Source organism: Hemiscyllium ocellatum, chromosome 43, assembly GCF_020745735.1.
Source record: "Hemiscyllium ocellatum isolate sHemOce1 chromosome 43, sHemOce1.pat.X.cur, whole genome shotgun sequence".
Classification (NCBI taxonomy): Eukaryota; Metazoa; Chordata; class Chondrichthyes; order Orectolobiformes; family Hemiscylliidae; genus Hemiscyllium; species Hemiscyllium ocellatum.
Window position 1 is genome coordinate 11,315,819 of NC_083443.1, and position 13,699 is coordinate 11,329,517.

The 13,699-nt window shown below is 41.1% G+C and overlaps 1 protein-coding gene across 3 annotated transcripts in view; it reads left to right on the forward strand.

Annotated features, from left to right (window-relative positions):
• opn4a (opsin 4a (melanopsin)) overlaps nt 1-13,699 on the forward strand; it is a 65,930-nt gene that overhangs the window by 32,047 nt on the left and 20,184 nt on the right. For all 3 annotated transcript variants that reach the window (XM_060854416.1, XM_060854417.1, XM_060854418.1), the window contains exon 5: nt 5,214-5,385. In XM_060854416.1, coding sequence (XP_060710399.1) covers nt 5,214-5,385 — 172 coding nt within the window. The remainder of the gene's footprint in view (nt 1-5,213; nt 5,386-13,699) is intronic.

Below are 13,699 nucleotides of genomic sequence, written 5' to 3' on the forward strand. Positions count from 1 at the left end.
TTGCCTATTGTTTTCAGTGAGCTGCACCACATGGAAATGTAAGCTACAATTCATCCTCTCAGCAAATACCCACATAAATCCCTCAAATCTCCACCCTTCTCCATGAGGATGTGGCATGATCTGAGATCTTTAGATTAAGTACTTAAAACTAATATTAGAAATATTTAAATTTTTTTAAAATTTAAAATTCCTTCAATGACATTTAAAAAAAGAAAGAAGCAGGTTTTGCAATCCTTCAGGAAAAATAAGTATGCTTTTAAATTAGCTTTGTTTTAATTCCCGCAAAACAAGATCCTTCTTTGGACTCCACTTCTGTAAGAATTACAGGTGTCATATCTCCTGTTCTTTAGCTAAGTAAGCAAACCTGCTGTTTTATTGCCTTACCTTTAAGACAACATTGCTTAAATGTTTTAAGCGTCCTATAGTTACATCCAATCCAGGTTACTCATCCGTTTCCCAACCAGAAGCTCCATTTCTCTGAAAACTTAAATTACCAAAATTACACTGAAGTATAATAAAGTCCCACTGTTTGTGTGTCTGCCTTTCACAAATCCATGCAGGGCATACACTTTTTCACCATCTGCAAATCTAATCTTTATTTTTCCACCCATTTAAAAAAAAAGAACATCCTGGATTATAAGTGCATACCGTACTGTGCACAGTCTGCCATGTTTGTCATTTGCGAAAATCTCCAATTGTGACAAACTTTGCCTGCATATTCCTTGCAAACAATAGGGCACTACTATATTCAAGAACTTATGAATCATGAAGCATAGACATTCGCAACACAGTAGCAGATAATTTGTTCTGATGATGTTAATTGAAGGCTATCTATTTTGGCCATGACCTTTCTCTTCCCCGAAGAGTCGTTTATAATTGAACAGGCAGTTGGGACCTCAGTTTAACAGTTCACCTATCGACAGAGCCTTTACCTATCTAGCATTCCTGCAGAATCGCACTGAGATATCGGTCTAGATTGTACATTCTGGTCTCTGGAATCAGGGTTGGAACAAACATCCTTTGGACTTTGAGGCAGGTTGTGGCTGTGGAGAGAATGAAGGTAGAGTTTTTGCCTCAGTATTTGCCCCAGGATAGGTGCCAATGGCACTACTGCCCACAAGCAGTGACCCGCCAGCTGTGGAAAAACCAATTAAGGCTCGTTGTTAGAAGCTAACTAGAATTTTCCAACTGTCTGCAAGGCACCAGAGGTATCTGGAACTGGACCACATCTTGGACACTGCCACCCCGCAGCACTTCGGGGCAGCCAACAGTGCATCTTGAAGTCGTCTCCACCTCCCTGGCCATAGCTATCGCTGCAGGGCACCCTTTGGAGAGACACCTCCTCCACAATGGTGGCTTGGTTCTGGAGGTCGTCTTTTAATTTCGATCTTCTAAAAGCTAGCAGAGGGCACCTCAAAATGGAGGCACTCCATCGATCTATTACCTAGATTGCCAGCTACAGTGCCTTCAAGGCTGAAGGCCCTCCTATTGGACGGTGAGATGAGCCTAACCACAGGACATCAACCAATTCAAGAAAAAATTCTCCCCTCACAGTTTGTGGTCACAAAACCTCTTTGAACCCAAACATCAGGTTCCTAGTTCAAAACCTGAAATCTAATTCTTTATTTCAAGTATAAACACAGAAAGTTCTGGAGAAACACAATCAGTCTGGAAGCATCTTTGGAGAGAGAAACTGTTAACGTTATGAGTTTGATATAACAATTCCTCAGACATAACAGACACAAAATGCTGTGAATTGCTGGAAAACCAAGTATAGATTTGGCCCATTGAAATACTGTATTACAGAATTTGAGGCTTGGAAGGGCAACAATTATGAATACAGGAATTATGGAGAAAAATGTCATGTCCACTTAGATAAATGTGTTAGGGCCTATTTTGACATACTTCGATAGATATGAGCAATCTTTTCCAATGCAGCAAGTGATTAGGATTCAGAATGTTCCACATGGAAACAGGTTCAGTTGTGGCTTTAACAAAGAAATTGGATCATTATCTGAAGAGAAAAGATCCTGCCACAGAAAAAAATCAAAGGGAAGTTTCTGGGGGTGGGGAGGAGGGTGGTGAACTGGCACAAGCTGGGTACTGACAGAGAGCTAGCACTTACTAAACAGACAGGATGATTCTAGTGAATCATGCCCAAGTTCCCAAAATAATTTTAATCAAATTAATGAAGGGGTCTAGAGCAAACCCACTCCACCCCACCTGGACAACAGGCAGGCTTAGGATGATAAGTGGCAAGTAACATTCGTGCCACACAGGTGACAGGCAATGATAAGGAAGAAACTAACCATTGCTCCTTGACATTCAACAGCATTACCATCACTGAACCCCGTGCTATCAACATCTTGGGGGCTACTATTGACCAAAAACAGGTATTAGGGAAATGGCTGGTCCTGCCATTGGTGTCAACTTCCTATGAGTTAATCAAAATAAATCCTCACCCCTACCATGCCATCCATTACACACACACACACACACACAAACAAACACACATACACACAAACACACACAAACACATACACACACACCACTTGCCATGTTCACTTCCCATTGATGGACAATCAATGCAATCCTGCAAGGTATTCATCAGGACAAAATTAAATTGAACCCTCTGACTCCGGCCTCCATAGCTGCTCATTTTTCAAAGACTGAGAGTTGCCAGGTTATAAAATCAAGACTGGTCTCGCCCTTGATCTTTAACTCAGTGCAGTAGTCCAGTGGTTACTGCAATGTATGAGTATCTGAAAATAGTTCCTGTGAAAATGGGCGAAAAATAACATTGTGGTTAGTGAGTTGAAGTGGGGGCCATCGCTATTTCAACTGGCATCTGGTTTTGACAATGCTGCCTGTGGCGAAATAATTACACATTGTATCTCTGCAAAACTCAAATAGACAACTGCTCGCTGCTCAATCATCAAGTTCAGTGTTTAAGGTCAGAACAAGTATAAAAGGCACAAAGTGTTCCTTAAACAGAGGTGCCTTGTCACTGATTGAAGAACTGCAGGCAATCACCCCCCTGTAGGCTGACCACGTGCAATCATGCTTATGAGTAAGTTCCCAGGGTTGAAAACACACAGAATGATTATAATCTGACCTGCCTGTGCTGCAATCACATGGCTATGACCTTGAAGTGCACTTTGATGCTGTTAGTTGAGATTACGTCTCAAAATGTAGGTTGATCACTCACATTGTTGGGCGTTCTGTGGTTCAGTTAGCAGTACCACCTCTCTCAGCACCTGAAGGTTTTGGGTTCATGTCCCACTTCAGGACTTGTAGATCTGCACAAAAGTTGCGTTTATATTGTCAATCATCATGTGAGCCTTTTCGATGCTCCACCCTATTCTCCAAGTGCGAAAGCATATGTGAAGATGAAAACAAACTCATGTGGTGGATCTACTGAAGAAGAGTCTTACTGAACTTGAAACGTTTACTCTGTTTCTCTCTCCACAAATGCTACCAGACCGGCTGAGTTTCTCTTACATTCTCTGTGTTTGTTGAGGACCTACTCGTCCCATTTAACTGACTCAGTCACAAATACTTTTCATCCAAAATCCATATTTGTTACATGGCAGGAGGAACAGAGAAAAGGAAGTGGTCTCAAAGTTCAAACAAATCAATACCAAGTAATCAAACTTCAGACATACACCACTGTCATAAAGGAGGAAAATACAGAGAGGAACCAGAGTGAGAAACTCAGAAGCTGATTAGCACAGCTTTATTAAAGCATTTAATTACAGCAATAGTTAAAGCAGTAATTTTTCTCCTTCAGATTTAAATCCAACTGCAATAAGAAGATCAATTCTCCAATCGCGAAGCAATTTTTCAAGAGAATAAAGTCTGTCAGGAGCGGAGAACTTGTCAGCTTTTAGTTCTGATAGCTTTCTCAGTGTCCTTTCCCTGGAGATTGTATTGTTTTAAGTTCTTACCTACTTTTATTCTCTTGATTGACAATTATTTATGGGATGTTATTTGTATCTTCTACAATGGACAGATGCACTCTGTTCACATTGTCCACTATTTCCAATTTTCCATTCCTACTTCGACAGGCTCACTTTCTTGGGGGAGCAGCGCTCACTTCACTTACTCTTCTCCTTTTTGACTGTGTGATGTCATTGATTTGAACTGATGTGCCTTCTGGACAAGGCAGATCCCAGACTCTGGCTTGATAGATTATATGTTTCTTTTTGTTTAACATGGCAACCATTCACTGAAACAGGAGCACACAATGCTGAATTTTAATAATAAAATAGAAGTTTATTATGCAAAAGGGAAAACAATGAAACAAAGTAAATCAAACCATCTAAATGTATTCACTGAATAGTTTGACATACACTTCACCATTTTGCACAGACTCAATGGGCCAAAGGGCCTCTTCTGTGCTGTCTGACTATGATCGCTCCAGGTTTCCTAAGTGAAAATTAATTCTTGATTATCCGAAAGCAAAAACATGCAAATGGCCATCAAAGTTCACAGTCCTGGCCATAAACCCCATAATATGCAACAATCTTCCATTAACACACCAGTGGTTCCCTGCTCTCTTCCACAAACTGGATTGGGTCATCGTTCAAGAACGACTGATTGATCTACCTATGTTTTCTAACCGTTCAAAAACGTAACCCACACTCATAAGCAGCTAGTTTGAAATTCTAACTGTAAAAATGACATATGTACAATCACAATGTAGAAGCCAAGACTATCTATTTTTACAGTTCTAACCAGTATTCTCTTTACTCTAATTTCGCCTGTTTAAATTTGCTCTTGTTTTTTTAAAATAAGATCTCTTAATCCTCATACCACTAGTCTTCATGGAATTATGGATGAGTGTCACTCTCCTTGAGTCTTTCTTTCCCACTGAAATTAGTACTGACTGTTACAAAATATTTCCTACTAAGCTACCCTTAACCTAAATTCTCAGTTCATGCTGGCCAACTCTGTCTTCATGCCCTCATAATTGCACATATTTAGGTTTACAACACTAGTCTTGACCAACCTTTTTCACCCTCAGATTGACCCAGACTGATTCTACATCTTGATCATTAGGATAAAGGTAATCTCTCACTCAGTTCTACATAAGTCATTGTTCTATTAGGGATGGACAATAAATGCTGACCAGCAAAGCAGAAGTGAATAATAGAAAGTTATCTGCAAGTTGACTTACATCATCTACATGTTGTTCCTGTTGTTGTATCTAGGTGCCTATGTGCCTGAAGGATTGATGACCTCCTGTACCTGGGACTACACAACATTCACCCCATCTGTCCGGGCTTATACCATGCTTCTCTTCTGCTTTGTCTTCTTCATTCCTTTGGGCATCATCATCTACTGCTACGTCTTCATTTTCCGGGCTATTCTGGCTACTAACAGGTCAGGCCTGCATGCTTTATAATGAGTGACTGCTAAATGTTTGTTGAATCCACGGTGGGGAGTTTTTAAGTAATGCTAGGTGCCACTCTTCACCATTTGACAGTTTTACTGTATCATTCTGGGAAGCTGGGCTCTGTGCTCTCGATCAAATGCAACTGCCCTGTCCAAGCCGGTCACAATCTTTACAAATTTTGAGTTAAATTCGCAGTTGGACTTAAGAATTTCCAGACAAATTTATGACTGTGTCTAAGAGTATGAGAAATGTGTAAGAAATCGGAGCCGGATTTGATTATTTGATCCCTCCAGCTAACTCTTCCATTCAATGAGATTATGTCTGATCTGTTTGTGGCCTTAATTGCACTTTCTCATCTGCTCCCCTAATCCACAACTCCCTTGTCGATCAGATTTTGAACACAGATTCAATCATATTCAACAACTCAGTTTCCATTGCTCTGTGGGATATAGAATCCTAATGATTCAAACTTGGTAGTTTACATCATTTAGACATAGGATCTTGCCAGGAATTGGGTACAGAGAGGATATTCCCTCTTGTGGGGAAGAATAGAGTGAAGGGGAGTAGTTTCAAAATAACAGCTCTCCATCTTAAGTTAGGGATGAGAATAATTTTTTTCTCTCTGAGGGTAATTGGACTATGGAATTCTCTTTCCTTGAGAGCTGTGAAGGCTGAATCATTGAATTTAGTCAAGGTTGAATTAGGCAGCTTTTGATAATGAGAGAGGTAAGGGTTACTGTGGACAGCCAGGAAATTGGAGCTGAGATCACAGTCAAATCGGCCAGAATCTCAATAAATAGTGAAGCAAGCCCAAAGGGCTGAATGGCCTTCTGGCTTCCATGTCCTATGTTTCCATATTCAGATGCCCCTCAGGGAGAAGAAATCACTTCTTATCAACAACAAAATGGGAGACCCCTTATTTTGAAACTATGCCCCTAGTTCTAGATTCGCTAGAGGAATCACCTTCCCAAAATCTACCTTGTGAAATATAACCCCCACAGAACGTTAGAACGTTACTCATTCTTATAAACTCCTATGGGTATAGACTCACCCTGCTCAATGTTTCTTCATCAGGTAATCTCTTCATCCCAGGAAACATACTAATCAACATTCTCTTAACTACTTCCATAATAAGTATATCCCTACTTAAAAAAAGACACTAAAACTTTAAACTGTACTCTCGGTGTGGTCTCAACAATGCATTGAACAATTATACTGACTTTTATACTCTGTCTTCCTTACAATAAAGGTCAACATTCCATTTATCTTCCTACTATGAGATTCATGTTCTAAGACACCCACATCCTTCTGTCCCTAACTTAAGTAAACCAAAACTTTGACATTCCAGAAACGTTCACTAACTCTCCGTAACTGAATCTTCAGTATCATGTTTCACCTTTAAATTATTGAAACTTAATTTACTTGTTTGAATTTCAACCTCAAACTCATTTGATCTTTTCCCCCTACTTTATCACAGTTAACAGCATAGTTAGTCTCTCAAGTCCCAGGGTATTGCAGAACTTATATCTGATTGTTCAAATTTAAAAAAAAAGGTTCTGTCAACTACAAACTGAACCAGTCACATAACATTGTTCAAACTTGTAACAATGTACTCAGATTGATTTAACGATTTAATGTTGAAGACACAATACACAATAAGTAGATTTTGAATAGCAGGCACCAAGCCAATGCATAAGCAAGGAATATAATTTTGCCACAATAGAATTCTAGCATTAAATTTAAGAAGGGGCAAGGAAGGCTCTGGGAATACAGGAACCCTTGCCTGAAGTCTCCATTTTCAACACAATCAGAGATCCTGGTACACACTGCACTCAAAATTGCTGAGATTTTTTGAGATCGTTTTCATTTTGAGTCTCCAATTTGATGAAGATAATATTGGCCCAAACAACCCTAAAGTAATTTAAAAGAAGAATGTTTATAGATGTTGTTTGTAAAAAAAACCTTGACACATTTAAGAGTGGCAACTCAGTTTTATGGAAGCAATTCAAATTGGGTTAGAGTCATAGAGATGCAAAGCATTGAGACAGACCCTTTGGTTCAACCCATCCATGCCGACCAGCTATCCCAACCCAATCTAATCCCACCTGCCAGCACCCAGCCCATATCCCTCCAAGCCCTTCCTATTCATATGCCCATCCAAATGCCTTTTAATTGTTGCAATTGTACCAGCCTCCACCACTTACTCTGGCAGCTCATTCCATGTGTGAAAAAGTTGCCCCTTAGGTCTCTTTTATATCTTTCCCCTCTCACCCTAAGCCTATGCCCTCTAGTTATGGACTCCCCACCCCAGGGAAAACACTTTGTCTATTTATCTTATCTATGCCCCTAATAATTTTTTAAAACTCTATAAGGTCACCCCTCAGCATCCGATGCTCCAAGGAAACAGCACCAGCCAGTTCAGCCTTTCCCTATAGCTCAGATCCTCCAACTCTGCAACATCCTTGTAAATATTTTGTGAACCCTTTCAAGTTTGACAACATCTTTCCGAAAGGAAGGAGACCAGAATTGCAAGCAATATTCCAACAGTGGCCTAACCAACGTCCTGTACAGCCGCAACATGACCTCCCAACTCCTGTACTCAATACTCTGACCAATAAAAGAAAGCATATCTACCTGCAACTCCACTTTCAAGCAGCTGTGAACCTGCATGCCAAGGTCTGTTTGTTGAGCAACATTCCAGAGGACTTTACCATTAAGTGTATAAGTCCTGCTAAGATTTGCTTTTCCAAAATGCAGCACCTCGCATTTATCTGAATTAAACTCCACCTGCCAATTCTCAGCCCATTGGCCCATCTGGTCAAGATCCTATTGTAATCTGAGGTAATCTTCTTTGCTGTCCACTACACCTCCAATTTTGGTGTCATCTGCAAACTTACTAACTGTCCCTCTTATGCTCACATCCAAATAATTTCTGATGAGAAAGTGAGGACTGCAGATGCTGGAGATCAAAGCTGAAAAATATGTTGCTGGAAAAGCACAGCAGGTCAGGCAGCATCCATGGAGCAGGAGAATCAACGTTTCAGGCATAAGCCCTTTTTGGATGCTGCCTGACCTGCTGTGCTTTTCCAGCAACACATTTTTCAGCTCTGATCTCCAACATCTGCAGTCCTCACTTTCTCCTAGTTGATTTTAACTTACTGCGAATCCTCTTGCAAGGATACCTACCTTGAAGAAGCTCTCTTCCAAGAAGGGCTTATGCCCGAAACGTCGATTCTCCTGCTCTCCAAATCATTTATGTAAATGACAAAAAGTCAAGGACCCAGCACCGATCCTTGTGGCACTCCACTGGTCACAGGCCTCCAGTCTGAAAAACAACCGTCCACCACCACCCTTTGTCTTCTACCTTTGAGCCAGTTCTGTATCCAAATGGCTAGTTCTCCCTGTATTCCGTGAGATCTAACCTTGTAAACCAGTCTCCCATGGGGAACCTTGTCAAATGCCTTACTGAGGTCCATATAGATCACATCTACCATTCTGCCTTCATCGATCTTCTTTGTTACTTCCTCAAAAAACTCAATCAAGTTTGTGAGACATGATTTCCCACGCACAAAGCCATGTTGACTATCTAATCAGTTCTTGCCTTTCTAAATACATGTATATCCTATCCCTCAGGATTCCCTCCAACAACTTGCCTACCTCCAACATCAGGCTCACTGGTCTATAGTTCCCTGGCTTGTCCTTACCACCCTTCTTAAAGAGTGGCACCACGTTAGCCAACCTCCAGTCTTCCGGCACCTCACCTGTCACTATCGGTGATACAAATATCTTTGCAAGGGGCCCGGCAATCACTTCTCTAGCTTCCCATAGAGTTCTAGGGTACACCTGATCAAATCCCTGGGGATTTAGCCACCAAAAAAAACCATTTTAAATTGGTGCCGAGTTGCTTTATATAACTCAATTTTAGGTAACTGTGAAAATGACTTCGACAAAATTGCCTTGAATCATTTCCTGGTTACTCTGGTGTACAGCAGTCCGTTTCTTACTAAATTGAATAAAGTGTATATATTCAAAAATGTTTAAAATATAGCTATTAATATTTTTGCATGCAAAAGAACCTTAATTGTTTTCAGCCTCCTCAAGCAAGATGACACATTTGACATTGATTCACTGTGGTCATTAATGCAATAAACGGTGAACATGGCTAGTGTTGTGAAAAGAACCCACTTCCAACATATTTCATGCTGTATACAATTTGCACTCAAAGCTCTTTCCTGCTGGTTTCCTTAAGTTTTGCTGAAGGTATACACTGAAAGAGAAGCTTCACAAAGTGGAAACCGAGTAGGGAGAAGGTGATGTAATGGTCATGTTGTTGGACTAGTAATCCAAGGAATTGTTCAGGGGGCATGGGTACATGAGTACAGCTGGAGAAATTTTAATTCAAATGAATAAATCTGGAAAATGATGCCAGTCTAAGTGATTGTCGTATATGAACCCACCTGATTCACCAACATCTTTCAGAAAAATAAATTTGCTGCCCCTTACCAGGTCTGGTCTATACATGACAGCCATGTGGGTGATTCTTAACTGTCCTCTGAAATGATCCAGTAAGACACACAATTCAACAACAATTAAGGTTGGACAACAAATGCTGAACTTGCCAATGATGCCGACATCCCATGGAAGAATAGATTACTAAGTATAAAACTGCAGTGTTATGACCAGGGCAAGGCTCCCACCTTGGGAGAAGTTTAAAAATCACTATCTCCAATAGTCGAAATATGTGAAAGAGTCATAAGGACTGTTACAGAGAATCAGGGTCCTTAACTCCAACCCTATCTTCACGTAAAACATCAGGGGGTACCATCCACTATCCGAGTGGCTGCAAAACTGCAATTTAGCATGAGGAGCTGCATTAATTGCATTGAGGCAAGACTTCAACACAGTTCTTGGGAACAAGTCCCACCACAATGTTTCACGGACCAAACAGCACCTGTTGGGAATGGTGGCCATTACTGGGATGAGAAGCTGTTTCCAGAATGGAAGAACCAGTTTTGACAGATCAGTAAAACTAAAATATTGCGGATTCTGGAAATCGAAAGCAAACACGGAGAATCCTGTAGAAACTCAGCAGGTCTGGTAGAGAGATAAACAGAGTTAATGTATTGAGTCAAAAAGTGTGGTGCTAGAAAAACATAGCAGGTCAGGTAGCATCCGAGCAGCAGGATGCTGCCTGACCAGTTATGCTTTTCCGATGCCACACTTTTTGACTGCAATCTCCAGCACTTTCTCCTGAATGTTTTGAGTCCAGTATGGCTGATCTTCAGACTGATAGTGTCAATGATCAGGAATCTCATTAATGGGCTGTGAGGGCAGGTAGGGGGTACAATTCCCATTTTCTGCCACTTAAGTGGGGCCAGTTAAGTCTGCCAATCCTGTCCAAATGACAATACCCAAGATGGGTAAAACTTGGCACTGGTGAAACAAGGGCCTGAAGTGCCTATTAAATAACCTCTTAAGAGCCTCAAAAGGCCCAAGTGGAGATGAGCTTTCCCTTGGCACCCTCCCCCCCCCACATCCTTGACTGTAAAATGCCACTGTATGATTTAATGATGTTTTGCCAGGGATAGTCAGGTAGGTGGTAGCAAAGACACCTTCTGGATATTGCATACTGCCCCACCATGAAATCCACCAGCATTGAGACACCAAATCCAGCCCATTAGCTGGTATAACTCTGGTGGGAAGTAATGTGTCCAGCAATAGAAATCTCACCCCACTTTTCAAACCTTTATTTTGCCCTCTTTTCAGATTCATCATGTTTCCTGTTGATCTCATTGTTTTTAATAGTTAACTAGCAAGAGGCTTACAGAAAACCAAGTACCAGACACTGTAGCTTCACTTTTAATTGGGCTAGATGACACCAAAGTTTAGATACTTTTTCCTTATAATCATGATTGGATTTAAAATGCTTATTTTATTCCATGTGAAAATGAATCAAACCCTTTAAATTTTTCATGCTTGGACCATTTTTCACAACTCCTTGTTTTCAATGTCTACCTTATTAATTTAATTTGGATACCCTTAATCCTCATTTACTTCATTTCCAGCTCATTCACCACTCAGTCTCCAAAGTCCATGTCGTGATTGTAATGAAGTCAGCCAGGTGGAACTTATAGAAAATGAGTTCCCTGATTGGGGCCGTCAATCTGGTCCAATCAAGGAGCTCTGGCTGACAGAGGAGAACAAGAATGTGAGACATTCTGTTCATTCTAGCTATTATCAACATTATTATCCCCTTGAGACTGATTACAAAACTTAGTGACATTGGACTAAGCCCTATTTTCTGCAACTGAATCCTCAATTTCTTGAACCACAGGCCACAATCAGTGAAGACTGGGGACAATATTTCATCCTCACTAACACAACACTGGAGCCCCCAGGGGTGTGTACTCAGCCCCCTACTGCACTCACTGTATACCCATGACTGCGCTGCCAAATACTAGATGAATACCATTTACAAGTTCGCTGATGACACCACCATAGTCAGTCTAATCTCAGATAGCAATGAAACAGACAATAGATGGGAGGTGGAAGACCTGGAAAAATGGGTGCACTGAGAACAACCTAACTCTCAATGCTGGCAAAACCAAGGAACTCATTATTGACTTTTCGTGGGATGTTACTCATGCCCCCCCTACACATTAACAGCACAGAGGTGGAACGAGTGGAGAGTGTCAAGCTCCTGGGAGAGGTCATCCACAACAAGCTTTCTTGGACTCTTCATGTGGACGCAAACACCCAACAATGTCCCTTCTTCCTCAGGCAGCTGAGGAAATTTGGCATGACGGCGAATACCCTTGCCAAATTTTGTAGGTGCATTCTGTCTGGATGTATCACTACCTAGTATAGCAACTGTACCATTCAAGATCGGAGACAGTTACAGAGGGTGGTGAACTCGGCACGGGCAATCACAAAGGCCAATCTCCATCTATAGAATCCATCTACCAGGGCTACTGTCAAGGAAATGCCGACAGCATTCTCAAAGACCCATCCCACCCTGGCAATGTTTTTCTACAACGTCTACCATCGGGGAGAAGGTACAGAAGCCTGAACACATGCACCAACCAGTTTCGTAACAGTTTCTACTCTACTGTCATTAGAATACTGAATGGACTCACAAACGCTTAACATTTGCCTGTACCTGTGTTTTTGTTTTTGCTGCTGTTTACCTATTATTTACTGTCTATGCTACTTAACTATGTGGTCTGCCTGTATTGCTTGTAAGACAAAGCTTTTCAGTGTGCCTCAGTACACGTGACAATAAGTTCAATTCAATCAGTGTCAAGGATACTCCCTGTGTAAATAAAGGGTGACTTGATGACGGGATACTGGCCTCTGTGGAGTTATTCATTGGCATTGAGAGAAAAGCACACTCCTAAAGACATTCACTTGTAGTAGTCGTTTTTGAGATTGGGAGTAAGTATTTCTGGCATTATGCCATTATTTGGGAAGCTTGTTTTGTTTGATTCTGCTTTGAAGATTGGGCCCAGTATATGGAAAGAATGCGTTATTTTCTCTGGGCAAACGACATTGGAGCAGATGAAAAGCAACAAGTAATTCTCCTGACAGCTTGTAGACCTGCAGCTTTTTCAGTTACTAGGAACCTAATTTTCCCTGAGGCACCTTTCAAGACCCAACAGATTTAGTTAACGAATATTATAACCCCAAGGCTCCTCTAATTCTGAGGTACTATTTGTTTTGCTAGATGATTCAAAAACCAGGGAAATCCATATCAGGATTTTTGACTAGGTTTAGGTGATTGGTAGATCTATGTGATTTTGGTTTAACCCTTGATGAGCTGCTGAAAGACTGTTTGGTATGTGGGATTAATAGTGCAAAAGTGCCTACTAGCTGAAGCCCAATTGGGCTTCAAACAGGCATTACAACTGGCTTTGTCAAAATAAAATGCAGCAAATGGGGCATATGTATTTCAGGGTAATCCAATGGAAGTGAATAACATTGCCAGTCTGACTGAGCTTGGGGAACACCACTTGAGTGAAGGCAATTGCGTGGCCTCACTCATGACAGATCCTGAGCAGAGTGACTCTGGGTCAGCCCACAACAAAACAAAGCCAGGCCTCAGCCAAATGGTTAAAATTTTCTTCAAGGTGTGGCTGGTAAGCCATTGCAGTTCTTGCCAGTGTGTGGACTTGTGACGGCAAAAAAGTCCCAGTTGACCTAAATTGAATAAGAGAACTTATGGGCTGTTTTCCAGGAGAGTGCACACCCTGGAAAGTCCACCTCCATCTGTTTTGGAACAATTAAATTTCTTAGCAACACGCA